Source organism: Haematobia irritans, chromosome 1 (genome assembly GCF_050003625.1).
Source record: "Haematobia irritans isolate KBUSLIRL chromosome 1, ASM5000362v1, whole genome shotgun sequence".
NCBI classification, from domain to species: domain Eukaryota; kingdom Metazoa; phylum Arthropoda; class Insecta; order Diptera; family Muscidae; genus Haematobia; species Haematobia irritans.
Genome location: NC_134397.1, coordinates 87,143,709 through 87,157,714, shown reverse-complemented (window position 1 = coordinate 87,157,714; position 14,006 = coordinate 87,143,709). Strand labels below are relative to the sequence as shown.

The 14,006-nt window shown below is 39.0% G+C and overlaps 1 protein-coding gene across 1 annotated transcript in view; it reads right to left on the bottom strand.

The window, feature by feature from the left end:
* Alg-2 (Apoptosis-linked gene-2) overlaps positions 1 to 14,006 on the bottom strand; it is a 79,412-nt gene that overhangs the window by 23,842 nt on the left and 41,564 nt on the right. Inside the window, exon 2 of the mRNA XM_075291081.1 lies at positions 12,866 to 13,241. Coding sequence (XP_075147196.1) covers positions 12,866 to 13,241 — 376 coding nt within the window. The remainder of the gene's footprint in view (positions 1 to 12,865; positions 13,242 to 14,006) is intronic.

The window sequence follows — 14,006 nt, the reverse complement described above, 5'->3', positions numbered from 1 at the left end:
AAGTAGATAAGAGATAGTTGTGTGCTATGATCAGTTGGTCTGATGCAAAGGCAGTTAATTTGTAAGTGTATATAAGGAAGAACATTTTTTGTAAATAAGTTAGTATGAAAAGTATAGTCATCTGGTTTGGTTGATTAACCAAACATCTGGTCCTTCGAGCCGGATCATTGGTTTATATAAAACTGAGTTTTCCCCCGACAGAGGTAAGAAACTCAGTTAAACCAAAAAGGCCTCTGATATAAACTATATCAGGGAAGAAGCATCTCCGTGGCATTAACAACGGGAAGGAAAAATTAACTTTCCTCTAAGAAAAGATCAGGGAAAGAAAATAAACATAAAAAATTATAGCCACAGGGGCTCAAGCAAAAATAAAAACTAACAGCCAAAGGGGCTCAAATTAAAATAAAAGCGAAAGGGGCTCAAATTAAAAATAAAAATAGTAGCCAAATGAGGCTCAAATTAAAATAAAATAAACGTCAAAGGGGCAAAAATAAACGCCAAAGGAGCAAAAACAAAGTTAAAATAAACGCCACAAAAGGCAAAAATCAAGTTAAGCCAGAGGGGCTAAATCAAGATGCCGTTAAGCATGGGGCAAATGACGGCGCTAAACGAAAAGAGCGGTCAAAGGATCAGTGGTAGTTCCCACACAAGAAATTAATAAGAAAAAAATGTGTTGCTGTACCAATTACGAAAGAGGATAATAAAAGTGTCCGATGCCGTGGAATTAGAGATTTCCAGAGTTTCTAGATACGCATTGGAAAATATGAAGGCTATGTGGGAAAAACAATTCGACGACATGAAGAAGCTGCATTTAAAACTTAGCACAGAGTACGGGATGGGAGAAGTGGATGAAGAATTGGACTATATAGAAGCCAAGATGAACGGAAAAATAGAAAACATAATTGAAAAAATAGTATGGTCTGTCTTCCCCCCGAAAGCTCCTCATTTGGGAGGAATCTGTCAATCTGTGAGAGCACCAGAGGGTCCCGTGAGTGATAAAAGGCCATCCGATCTAATATCTAAGATCACCGAAGCGAAGGCATGGTTAGAACGCAGTCCGTCGGAATTTGAAAATTCCTTCAATGGACTGCAGAAGAAAAATGAAAATCGAAGGGAGGCGACTTCCGAAGAAAGGAGCCAAGAAGAAGATAATTCCTCCAAGCTAAGGAACCAGCAGCAACTCTGGATTGAACAAACAACTGATCACTTTATGACTCAAGAAAGAAACGAAGTTCTACAAAATGAAAATCAAAGTATGCTGATTGTTAATGACGATGTGGGGCGAGAGCTACTGGTGTTGAAAGAAGAAACGGCTCGTATTCGCTCTGATCTTTTTCATGCCAAAGAATATGGTGAAAGCCTTACGCAGCGTCTTAACGAGGTATCAAATATCAATTTGAAACAACAAGGAGAAGAGGATTTAAAACGAATCTTGGAGGAGAAGGAGAATTTCTATCTGCAACGAGATATTAATTCAGAAGCGACTCTGGCACAACACAAAAAGTCAATAGATTACCTCCCGTAGAAAGTGGTAGATCTGACTCAAACAGAAAATATACACGAGAAGAATATCTCAACATTAAGAACCTTAAAACGAAAAGAAAATCAGATGAACATTTCACCCGATATTAACAAATGTCCCAGCAGACAACCAAATATAAAAGATAATGAATTGGACATTTCTAATTTGGACAAAAACGATTTGTTGATGGAGACTAAAAAAGAGCACAAACAATCCGTCGTATTAAAATTGGCGTAACGGAGGAACAATAGCAAATATATAAGGCTGACAGGATGCCAACCACTCGCAGTTGGACTAAAGCGCAGGTACATCTCACTTGTGATGGATGTGAAGGAAGGACGTCAAAATCTCCATTCACAAAGAAGGAAGAAAAGCATGTCATGCTCTAGCGAATACATATGTGGTACTATCAAGTAACGGATGCACCTTTACTTGCTAAATTAAAAACATTTTTTTGTTCAAGTAGCCTTCGTTTTGAAATTTTTTCAAGTAAGCTTTCGTTTTCAAATTAAAAATTTCATTCACAGAAAATTTTATTCGATTTTAAAAGCTAATTTCTGTTGTCATTATTGATTTAAAATTTAAACAAACAGAAAAAGAAATTAAACAAGAAAAAACACAGAAAAGGATATGTGGATATCTAAAGAAAATTGGCTTTGCATTTACCGTGATAAGTTTTTTAATTAATTTATAATTAAATAACATTATATCAACCAATTCATAAATTTTGTCTCCCTCCTTTGTGGTAAGTTTATGTCGTATTCATTCATTGAGACCTTCTTATACCATGACATTGTTTTTCCCGCATAGGTCGTGGATCCTTTAGGATCCACGAGAGGATCTAATAGCTTGCCTCAAAGATAAACATATTTACGTTATAAACCATATAATTACTAAAGGAACAGACAAAACTATTGGTGTTATCGACAGCAGTTATTATTGCTTGAGAAGCTCTGTATGGGAATAGATTACAAGGATTTCCATTTGGAGTTCATATTGTTTCGAAAAGCGTTTAAGAGAACATTACAAACAACAAATCATACTTTTGTATCTGAATTTGAGCGCATCAAATTGAAGATTAAACTTTTTATCGAATTAGACTTCGCAAATCCCATCATCAGGCCTGAAGACAAAGGATTTGAATTGGTAAGTCAATGTTTATATTTATCTTCAAATTTTGCGCTTAAAGAATAATTTAATCGGACTTACGTAATCACGCACAATTTTACATTTTAGTTCCCTATACTTTTCTTTTTCCACTTGACTTAACACCTTTATCCACTTAACTTTCAATTATTGTTAATAAATATGAATTCTAAATTTTAAATTTCTCATTATCTCATGAAAGATGAAGGCGCGTTAACGAAAAATTACTCTAAATGCCCTAGCATGGCGGGGTTAAATACTAGTGGTAAAATGACATCTATAACCACTATCTCCAAGATCTGGATCCCTATCATTGACTTCATTCACTTCCTTTAATATTTATATCCCTCTTATTCCTTAATCCAATGAGCTACCTTAAATTTTTATTTATGTCAACGTACCCGTATTCATTACTTGAGAATAAAAACCCACCTAAAGACTAAGCATGCTGGGGCTAGAGGGTAGCCGCTTTTCCCAAGTAATGAGTCAGAGAGCGAAGAGGGTCGTTACAAGCACTCACTGCCGGAGTGAAAAGAAGTGAAAGAAGATCCCGAAAGAGTCAGACCGTGGCGTACTGGTATACTTTGGAGCTCGCAGCAGGATGACAGCGCAAATCCTATGCTCCAAATCTTTGAGGACCAGTATTGGTTGTTTAACAAGGAAACAGATATCAGTAGTTGGCTCTACGGTCAATCTGCTAAAAATGGCAACAGATTATTTCACTTCACACTTTATAGAAGTAAAGTATATATTTGAAAATAACAGCGTTACCACAAGGATTATATAAAGATTATTTCTAAATTAGATTATTCCTATTATCATTCCTCCGTAGCATACCAGCATACGTTAATGATTATAAGATTATATATCTGGGCACTTAGCATTTATTTAAATTTTCTTAGTATTAATAATTCTCAAAATAATAGCATCAATACTGGACATTATATTTTCCGGTCGGCAGAATGTTCAAAATAAATATCTTTTGAACATGAAGGCGGTAACAACGTCTTATAACGGCAACAATAAAAATATCAAAGGATTGGTCCCTATCATTAGATAGAGATTAGGGACGCATTTGTTTATTTAAGATCGCAATAAAATCATTGCACTAGTTGATAAGAGCGCATGTGTGATGTGTGTGTACTTAGGATCTTAATGTAACAAAGTAGACATGAGATAGTTGTGTGCTACGATCAGTTGGTCTGATGCACAGGCAGTTTAATTTGTAAGTGTATATAAGGAAGAATATTTTTGAAAATAAATTAGTATCAAAAGAATAGTTTGGTTGATTATCCAAACACTACCTTTACAATAATCTACAAGGAGCGGTGTACTAATGATGGGAGATGTTTGCTCAACGAAGGAATAAAAAGAAGGAAGAAAATGCTGCATTGGCGCAGACAGAAGAAAGTCCCGAAAGGGCCAGACCGGTCAGATTATTTGATGGTTTGCTGTGTTACGCTATAAGAATTTAAAGTAAAGTATAATTAGTTTTTAAAAATTGTGTATTCTGCTTAGAATAGTAGGCATCGTTTTGATAGGTAATCATATTTAGGTTAGGTTGCCCGCAAAATGTTTAGATTTCTAAACATGCGCTATCTACGATCTGTGTATTTAGGATAGATAAGGTTTATGGCATAATAAAATGAAAACGCATTACATGTGTAGCCGTAGCTGATAACGCAGCAATGTGGTGCACATGCCTGGCCATAAATATTATTAAGGGGTTCATGTTCTTATCTTTACTTTTTAAGAATATTTAGATTGTAGCTAGTTTAAGATTTAGTATATAAGGTTGAATATTTTTTAGAATAAATTAGAGACTTACAACCACTCAATCTTGTAGAGACTATTATTTCTTTACATTTTGTTTTGTTTAAAAAAAAGGGAGTGTACAATAATATCTGTATTGGGAACAAGGCTTGACTAGAGCAGGACACGAACCCCCCAACGACTGTTGCTAGCGGAATAAAAGGCTCCCGCAGCCATTGTAACGACGTGTTTTCACTTTGAAGCTGGGGCGAACTCAGGGTGTCCAGGGTCGTTACAAAATATTTATATTTCCACAGAAAGAGAAAACACTGACCAGGCTTTATTTATGTTTTCATTCAACGTTATAATTTTATTAGTCTCATACACAACATTAACACTATATTCACACGCATCTACATAAACACAGATTCGTACGGCCAGAGACAATGGACGAAGATGCGGACGTAGATAAACGGCTTACGGCGTCGATCCGATGCTAAACTGATGACAGGCACAGCGACAGTAACGATGGCGCAGTTGTAACAACAACCACGAGCGGCAGCGACGGAGCGGTGGTAAAGACAACCACTACCGGCGACGATGACGCAGTTGTAACAACAACCACGGGCGGAGATGATGCGCAGTTGTAACAACAACCACGGGCGGCAGCGACGGAGCGGTTGTAACGACAACCACTACCGGCGATGATGGCGCAGTTGTAACAACAACCACGGGCGGCAGCGACGATGATGCGCGGTTGTAACGACAACCACGGGCGGCAGCGATGGAGCGGTTGTAACGACAACCACTACCGGCGACAATGACGCAGTTGTAACAACAACCACGGGTGGCAGCGACGGAACGGTTGTAACGACAACCACTACCGGCGACGATGACGCAGTTGTAACAACAACCACGGGCGGCAACGAAGATGATGCGCAGTTGTAACAACCACGGGCGGCAGCGACGATGATGCGCAGTTGTAACAACAACCACGGGCGGCAGCGACGATGATGCGCGGTTGTAACGACAACCACTACCGGCGACGATGGAGCGGTTGTAACGACAACCACTACCGGCGACGATGACGCAGTTGTAACAACAACCACGGGCGACGATGGAGCGGTTGTAACGACAACCACTGATTACCGGGGCACGAGTGTTAGAAAAGGGAAAGTTACAACTTTCCCACTTCACTAGCAGTCAAAATAGTAATATTTTGGTCACTACGTTACAACGCTATGATCCCAATAATTAGTTTTCTTTCTAAAATTCATTAAAGAAAACAATTTCGATGTGGACAAAAAAGAGTAGACGACTTTTGTCCTCACATTACCCCTCTTCTCCAGGAAATTTATGCTCTCTAGCATAAAAGTTATATCCAGTATAACCTGAGAGTCGCAATTTAAAATCCCGAGGTCATTTGGGTGGCCGTTGTATGGTATTCTTCAGTTCGCTCACGTGACTGGTCCATATTCCATCGTTTCCACATTCTTTAATTTCACTATGACGGGAGATACGAAGTCATAAACTTCGAACGGTCCACCATATTTTGGTGCTAATTTCGCCGCAAAATTTTCGGTAGCTTTGGATAGTGGGTGCAGCCGCACTAACACTCTATCCCCGATTTGTGGCTTCCAGGGCCTACGCCGAAGATCGTAGTGCCTTTTCTGGTCTCGTGATGCCTTGGCTAAATTCCTTCGTACTATCGAAAAGATCTCCTTCAATTCACGCGTTCGCTGCTCTGGTGGGAGTGACCGTGCCCCAGTTCCTTGCGTTACATCATCATTTAGAGCTCGCGGTAGACGTGGTTCTTTACCTTGGGTCAGGAACGCCGGCGAGTAACCTGTAGATTCCGATGAGCTTGTGTTGAATGCCAGCATTATTTCGGGCAGTGACTCATCCCACTTTTGATGATGCTGTTTGGCCGTTTGGGCAATCATCGTTTTCACGGTTCGATTTACACTCTCGGTGGGGTTTTCCTGCGGAGTGTATGGAGCCGTCAGTTGGTGTCGAATACCCATTTCTTCTTAAAACCGCTTGAACACACCACTGGTGAACTGCGTGCCATTGTCCGTTATCATCACTTTTGGAACCCCATACCTGCCAATAATCCGTTCCCTGCAGGCTTTAATTAGGCCCTCCGACGTGGCTTTCCGTAGAGGCACCAGTTCCGTCCACTTGGAAAAACGATCGGTGATAACTAGCAACATAGTATTGCCATGTTTAGAGCGGGGTAACGGCCCAACAAAGTCTGCACAAATTGTCGCCCAGGGCTCCAAGTTCCACAATGCTATCTTTTTTTCCTTCGCAATCGTGGAATTATCAGACACTTCCTACTTATGAATATAGACTAAATTTGATCAAGTTTCTAACACTTAAAATCCGCAGGAGAATGTTGAATATTACAATATTTTGAATGGAAACATTTAATGTTTGAGCTCGTTTTCTCAGCGTATATTTGTTGTGCTACATATTCTGGTAGTACAACAAAAAATAAAATAAAAAGAAAATAGTCGAATTATTTTTTGGCCGGAATTGCTTATGCTGCAGTTGAACTCTTTTCCATATGAAGCCAATGACCGGTGTTGAATTTCATATGGTTATGGTAGCTTGAATAGCATAGCATGCAAGGTACATTTTCTTGGATTGGCTGAAATATAGAATGAATGGGAATGAAATGGGAAGAAGATTTGAAATTTAATTTTTATTCTATTTGAGATTTATTTTATTTTGCAAAACAACGATTTTGAAAGGTTCGCATAAGCTAATTCCGGTTACGTAGAAGTTTGGAGTTAGGATGGGTCCACTGAAATGTCCCATGTTGATCTTAGAGCTGGCTGTGGTGTATACGCATGTTGGCTCTTTTCTTAAAAATTCACTTTATTAGTAAGACCACAACAACGATTAATATAAGTGCTAAAGTAACTAACTGTTAGTAGAATAGGGATGATCCGACCATGATGAATGTCAGCTAAAAAATCCGTCATGGAAGCATGCATTTTTTGCAATTAGGATTAACTGGATACTCGGGGATAAGATGAGTTGAGAGCGGTAGATATTTTCGTTGTTTGTGAGATTCATGAGTCTGCTGATTTTAAAGTTTATTTTTTCAAAACTCTCCTGTGTCCGAGCTTCAGATTACTTCGTGAGATTAAGGGTAGAGTCCAGAAATGAGGTTTGGTTCCGGAGTAGGCCTTGCAGTCGAGCTTCATCGGTTTTAATAATATTGATTGTGTCTGACAATTTCTCAGCATATTTTTAGTCCAGAACACCAAATAATGAATTTGCTACGTTGCCGATTTTCGGGACCGGCTGGCAAATCTTTTTGGATATTGTAGAAATGGGTTATTAGGTCACTACATTGATCGCGGAAGTGTGAGTGATTGCATGTTTTCACTAAGGCATTGGTTCCGTTGATGAAAAGCTGCAGTTCCTTATGAAGAGGTGCTAGTTCGAAATATACCAGCAGTTTCTATTCTGATAAAATTGGCTTAATATTACCAATACACTCAAAATGTTTACCAGGGTTGCTCTTAATCTGAGTATAGGTAACTTGTTGGCACATCACTAGTGGGAGGAATAATGCTAGGATCACTAGCATGCTGGTTGTGGTGAGGTTAGCACGTTTTGGAGGTGGTGAACCATTGTCTTTGTCGCTGCATGCGGCGCTTTGGTTGAGCGGAAGCGAAACATCTCCTCTTTCATCATTAGGTTGTTCTAGAGGGAGAGGAGCGAGTAGGTGGATGGCACGCTTAATGATACTAGTTGTGTTTTTACCGCAGCTGTCCTGACGAAACCATCTGACCCTGGAAAAGTTTTAATGACTTTACCAAGTCGCCAGTTCATGACAGGCAAGTTATCTTTAATTACGACTATATTGCAGATTTTGAGACATAGTTTGCCACTTATTACGCTGCTGGAGTTCATTGGGATATTCTTGGGACCATCTTTTTCAGAATTGGTGTTTTATTCGGTGTGACGTCTTCTTGAGCAGTTAGAGGTTCTCCAATCAAAAAATGACCCGGGGTCAATGCAGCGGCGTCATTAGGATTATTTGGTAGTGGTGCTATTGGTCTAGCGTTTAGTATCGCTTCAACCTCTATGACAATGGTTTCCATTTCTCCATAAGTCAAGGATGCGCTCGATATTTCCTTTATCAGAAGACCTTTAGTGGATTTTACAGCTGCTTCCCAAAGTCTACCGAAATGAGGAGATCGCGGAGATATAAAGTGGAAAGTAATGTTTCTAGTTGCGAATTCTCGTTGTATTTTTTCTTGAGCTGTCGTTGAGAATAACGCAAATGGCCCCTTCGACCAATGAATTTTTTCAACGCTCCAATGAGGGCATCGGTTGTACGATCCGTTCTAGGTGATCTCGTTTTCCTCTTGTTTTGAAATGTACCAAGATTGGTCCGCAATAATCTATCCCTGTGTTTATGAAGGGCCTTGCAGGCGTTACTCTTGTTTCCGGCAATTTCCCATAATTTTTTTCGGAAGTTTTGGTCTTGATCTTGCGCATTGTATACATTTGTGAACAATTTCCCGAGCCAAATGCTTTTCTTTGATGGGCCATAAGCGTTGTCTCACCGTAGCAAGGAGTGCGGTATGGCCGCAATGCTTATTTTCTTTATGTAACGATTCGAAGATTAATCGACTTATTGGGTCGTTGAATGGCAAAAGCATGGGGTGTTTAGCATTACATCTCAAACACGATTCTTCTAGTCTAGCTCCAACTCTTAAAACTGTATTTTCGCCCAAGAACCGCGACAAACTTTTGATTTGGCCTGAACCTTTAAGTTCTCTATGTTTCTCCAGTTGTTGAATGTCTTCTTTGAAGCTAGAATGCTGTGCGATACGAACTATGACTATAAGGGAATCGTGAAGCTCAAAGCCTGTTTTGTCGTTCTTCTTTACGGGTTTTGGAATTTTTGATAAATCTCGTAACATAAGCAACAAATCGTTGGAGTGTCTTAAAGGAATTCCTATGGTTTATTCTGAACAAGAAGTTTTCTGCATCAACGGCCAACATTAGGTTGTGTAGGTTCTGCTTTCTTTCAATGATGATCGAATCAGGAGATGGAAGAAACGCAGGAGGCCAATGTTTCTCGTCTCCATGAAGAAAGAATGGTCCGTACATCCATTGAGTTGTTTGTGGTAACTGATTTGGGTCTAATCCCCTTGATATGATGTCTGCTGGGTTATCCTTGGAACTAACGTGTCTACATTGTTCAGGCGCCGTGTTGTCTTGAATTGAAGCTATACGATTAGCAACAAAGGTGTGAAAGGAGGATGATCTTGTATTGATCCAGTTCAACACTATTGTAGAATCAGTCCAAAAAAATGTTGGTACTGTCATCATATCTAAATCGTGCTTAGCTTTAACCGCCAAGGTTCTGAAGGTCGAATTCTGAAGGTACAGCTTCATCCCATGAGAGATTTAGATTCCACAGTTCTTGGACAAATATTTTCGCCCTGGCGACTACAGGAGATAGCAAACCGAGGGGGTCGAAAATACGTGCAAGATCTGAAATGATCGTCTTTTTGGTCACCGACTTGATTGGCGCTAGGTTGACCTTTACTTTAAGTTGGTCAGCTTTGGATAACCAGGTCAATCCCAAAGTTTTGGTACAATTGGTTTCCTCTGTGGTGAAGTCAAGGCTAACTTCTTGGTCACACTCCGGAATGCTATGAAGCAGATGGATATGATTGGCACTCCACTTTCGTAAATTAAATCCGTATAGCGCCATGACTTGTTGCAACTGGCGCTGGATTTCCATGGATGTATTTAAGCTGTCTGCTCCGCCCAAACCATCATCCACATAGAAGTTCTTTCCCCAAAAACTGGCTGCTAAAAGAAAATGCCTCTTGTTTTCCTGGCTTATTTCTTTCAGACATCTGATAGCCAGATATGGGGCTGGTCTGGTTCCATATGTAACGGTATTTAATGTGAAGTAGCTGATAGGTTCGGTGGTATTGTTTCGCCGCAGGATAATCTGATATGGTCTGTCTTTAGGATGGATCAGTATTTGACGAAACAGTTTTTCTATGTCTGTGGTAAACACAAAACGTGGCAATCTGAAGCATAGCAAACTGATCATTCTGTAGTGGTGGGCCTGTATGCAAAACATCGTTCAGTGACTTTCCAGATGATGTTTCTGTTGAAGCATCGAATACAACTCCAAGTTTAGTAGTGCTGCTTTCGGGTCGTAGAATGCGGTGGTGGGGAATAAAATATTTTGCTCGTGTCACATTGCCTATGTTGACTTTAGTCACGTGGCCTAGTGCTTCGTATTCCTCCATAAGCTGTGTATATTGTTGTTTTCAGGTAATGTTTTTGATTAATCGCCGTTCCAATGACAGGAAACGGTTGAAAGCGATACTGTGTGACTCTCCTAAAGAGCTTGGTTCGGTACAACATGGGAGCCTTACGATGAATCTTCCTTCTTTGTCACGTCCAGTATGCTGATTAAAGTGAGCTGTGCGTCATATATAGATAATTGTTTCTGTGTATTATCGACTTCTTCCAGTTTCCAGAATAGTTGGTTGTCTGGTTCATGATGTCTTCTTCAGTTAGTACTCCACATATTGATGTTTGCAAATGTTGACCTTCCCTGATGCTATCCACCCAAGTATTGTGTTTTGCAAGATTGGAAGGTCGTCTCCTAGTTGAATTTGTCCGATAGCGATTTTGCCCGGACGGTTGAAGGTAGGGTCTGACATCGTTACATTGTTGGGAATTAGCCATTTATCAATGTGAATAAATTGAGCAGGTTCGGGAGTAATTATGTGTGGTAGTACGAATGCCTCCAAGCGCGTTGATTGTTGGATCTCGACTGGAGCGTAAATAATGTTCAGAGAGTGTTGAACCTTGGTCTGATTTCTTCCTATACCACTGATTGACATAGTTGTAGACCCAGTTGGTAGTCCGAGTCGTGCAACTAATCTTTCCGTAATTAGGTTGACTTGCGACCCCGAGTCGTGTATTGCTTTGCATTCGGTTCCCAGACCATTCGCCTTAATCTTGACCAATGCAGTTCCTAGTAAAATATAGGGCCTTCGAGATTTTGAGTTGAAGGCCAAACTTTCAGCTATAACTGATGGTGTAGTGATAAGCGAAGCCGTCGTAGGTTGGTTGGAAGTTGTTGCTGATTCTGGTGTCATGGTGTGTTCCATGTGATCTTCTTTGATTGATTTAATTGAAGGATTAGAGGGTTGTGTGGGAGATTGTTCAAGGCGAACGAGCGTATTTTGCTTTCTCCCACATTTTTGGCAGCGGCCTAAAACCGTGCATTGTTTAGTGGAATGCCTGCTGCTAAAGCAATTGACACATAACTTCCGCCTCTGTATAAGACTGAGGCGGTGTTTTGTACTGAGTAGAGCGAGCATCGGTATAATTGGTGAAAGTCCTTCTTACAAATGATGCAATGTCGGCTTTCAGGACTCGGCTGGGAAGTCAGGGCGCTAGTTTTGGAGCTATTGATAGAGGTCTTTTCCTTTAATCCCATTGCTTCCAAAGTATGAAAATAGATCTCCAAGAACGATAGGAAGTCGCTTATGGTTTGCAGTTCCTTCGGATTTTTGATCATTTGTTCATATTGACTATGAACACCTTTGTCCAACTTTTTTTCTTCTTTTTTTTGCCGGAATTGCAATGCTGCAGTTGAACTCTTTTCCATATTACAGAGAAATGATGCATTTCGGTAGCAATTCCCTTGAATTTTTTGAGGAATTATTCCCATCGGTTTTCCCCTTTTATTGGCATTCGAAATACCAATTTTTTCCCAGGGAGGAGTTTCTCATTTTAGTAGTTGGTTTAGAATAAGGGAAAAGGAAAAATAGAAACATTCCCCGGGGAGAGTTTGTTTAGAATAGGGGAACAGGGAATAGAGGAAAAATTCCCAGGGAGTTGTTATTCAAAATTGGGCTATAGAAGTTTTAACAGTATCGGCGAACCCGCAAATGCAATTTGCCTAATTCATCCTTGATGCGATCCAGTATCTTGGCCATATATTACATTCGTTTAATTTAAATGGGCTTGTCATAGGAAGGATGTTCACAACAGCCGTTGCTCTGAATTTGCATCACTTCTTAAGTTGTGATGAAAATTCAGTGTTTTGGAAGCGAATTAAAAAAATATATTTTGCCAAAAACTATTATTTGACCTCAAATATATCCAAAGATTCGCAATTTTTCAAGAATGGATTTGGGTTCCTTCCGACAACATTGGAATAACTTGTAACATTTTATTAATTCTTACTCTATTTTTAACCTATTTTAAAAAAGTTAAAATTACGAATTATACAAAACCTTTGGGAGAACATTTTTTTGAATTGCTTTTAAAGTTGTGTCTTTAGAAGAGCTTCCAATTTTGTACATGTTAATACAAAAAAATATACTTTACAAACTTGATATAGTAAAACATAACATTGCTTTTAGTACTTACGTATAAAACAATGCAGCATTGAATAAAGTCATCAAACAATATTGTACCTCTACCGAACCGGTCGAATTTTCTAATGAGCATATCAACAATATTGTCTGAAAGTCTGTAGCCGAAGGATGAGAGAGCTGTTTTCAATTCTACTTTATCTATATTGCCTGAATTGTCTCTGTCAAAAGATCTGAAACAATTTTGCCAGTCGGTTACATATTTCCACAACGATCCAAAATCATCAAAGGATACTGAGCCACGGTTTTCGCGATCAAACATGCCAATCATAAGGCGGACGGTTTCAGGATTAAAGGGACTCCATGTTCCATTCGAAAGAGCAACTTGCAGTTCATCCGCAGATATGTATCCACTGCGATCTTTGTCAACACTGAAATTATCAAGAGATAAAATTAATATTCTTATATTTTTTGACCTATTTTTGCTCAAGTTTCCTAGGAAGGGGAGAGTACGAACACTGCAATGAACAAGGGTAAAAATCAATGTTTGCTCAATTGTCGACAACAGCTGATGTATTTCCAAAACAGAGGTGTTTTGCTCAGTGTGTGCTGGTAATTGTCAACATTTTGAAGATTTTAATATTTTGAAGAAATTTTCTATAAACATAATTGAGGAATGGGGAATTATTTGCAAGCTTAATGAATAAACCTGCATTTTGCATGTATGAAGGGCTCGTACTCTTTCGTATAGTGCGAGAATTAAGCGTAAAAATTGCTTCTTAGAAAATTATATCTTTAAAAAGTGCAGTTCACGGTTTAATTTGGATAACATGGGAATTTTTAGTTTTATAGATAAATATATATCATCTTCATTGAGAGACAGTTTGGTCATTTTAGCACTTCTGCAGTTAAATTTAGCATTTATTTTGTGTAGTTACTAATAAATTTTCATTATTAATAGTATTAATTTAGCGTTAATGCTAAAGTACTTATTAAAGTAATAAGTTCCTGCATTTTTATATAACATTCAGGAAGGATCGGCTTGAAACACAAATTTAGCTGTATCGGATGGTCGTCTATTTAGTTTTGTATTGAAAGTACACAGAAAAAATATTTTTTGTCTTCAATCACGAAATTAATTGATCCAATTAATTTTTAATTGAAAGTTCATCAATCACGGAAATAATATACCCTCA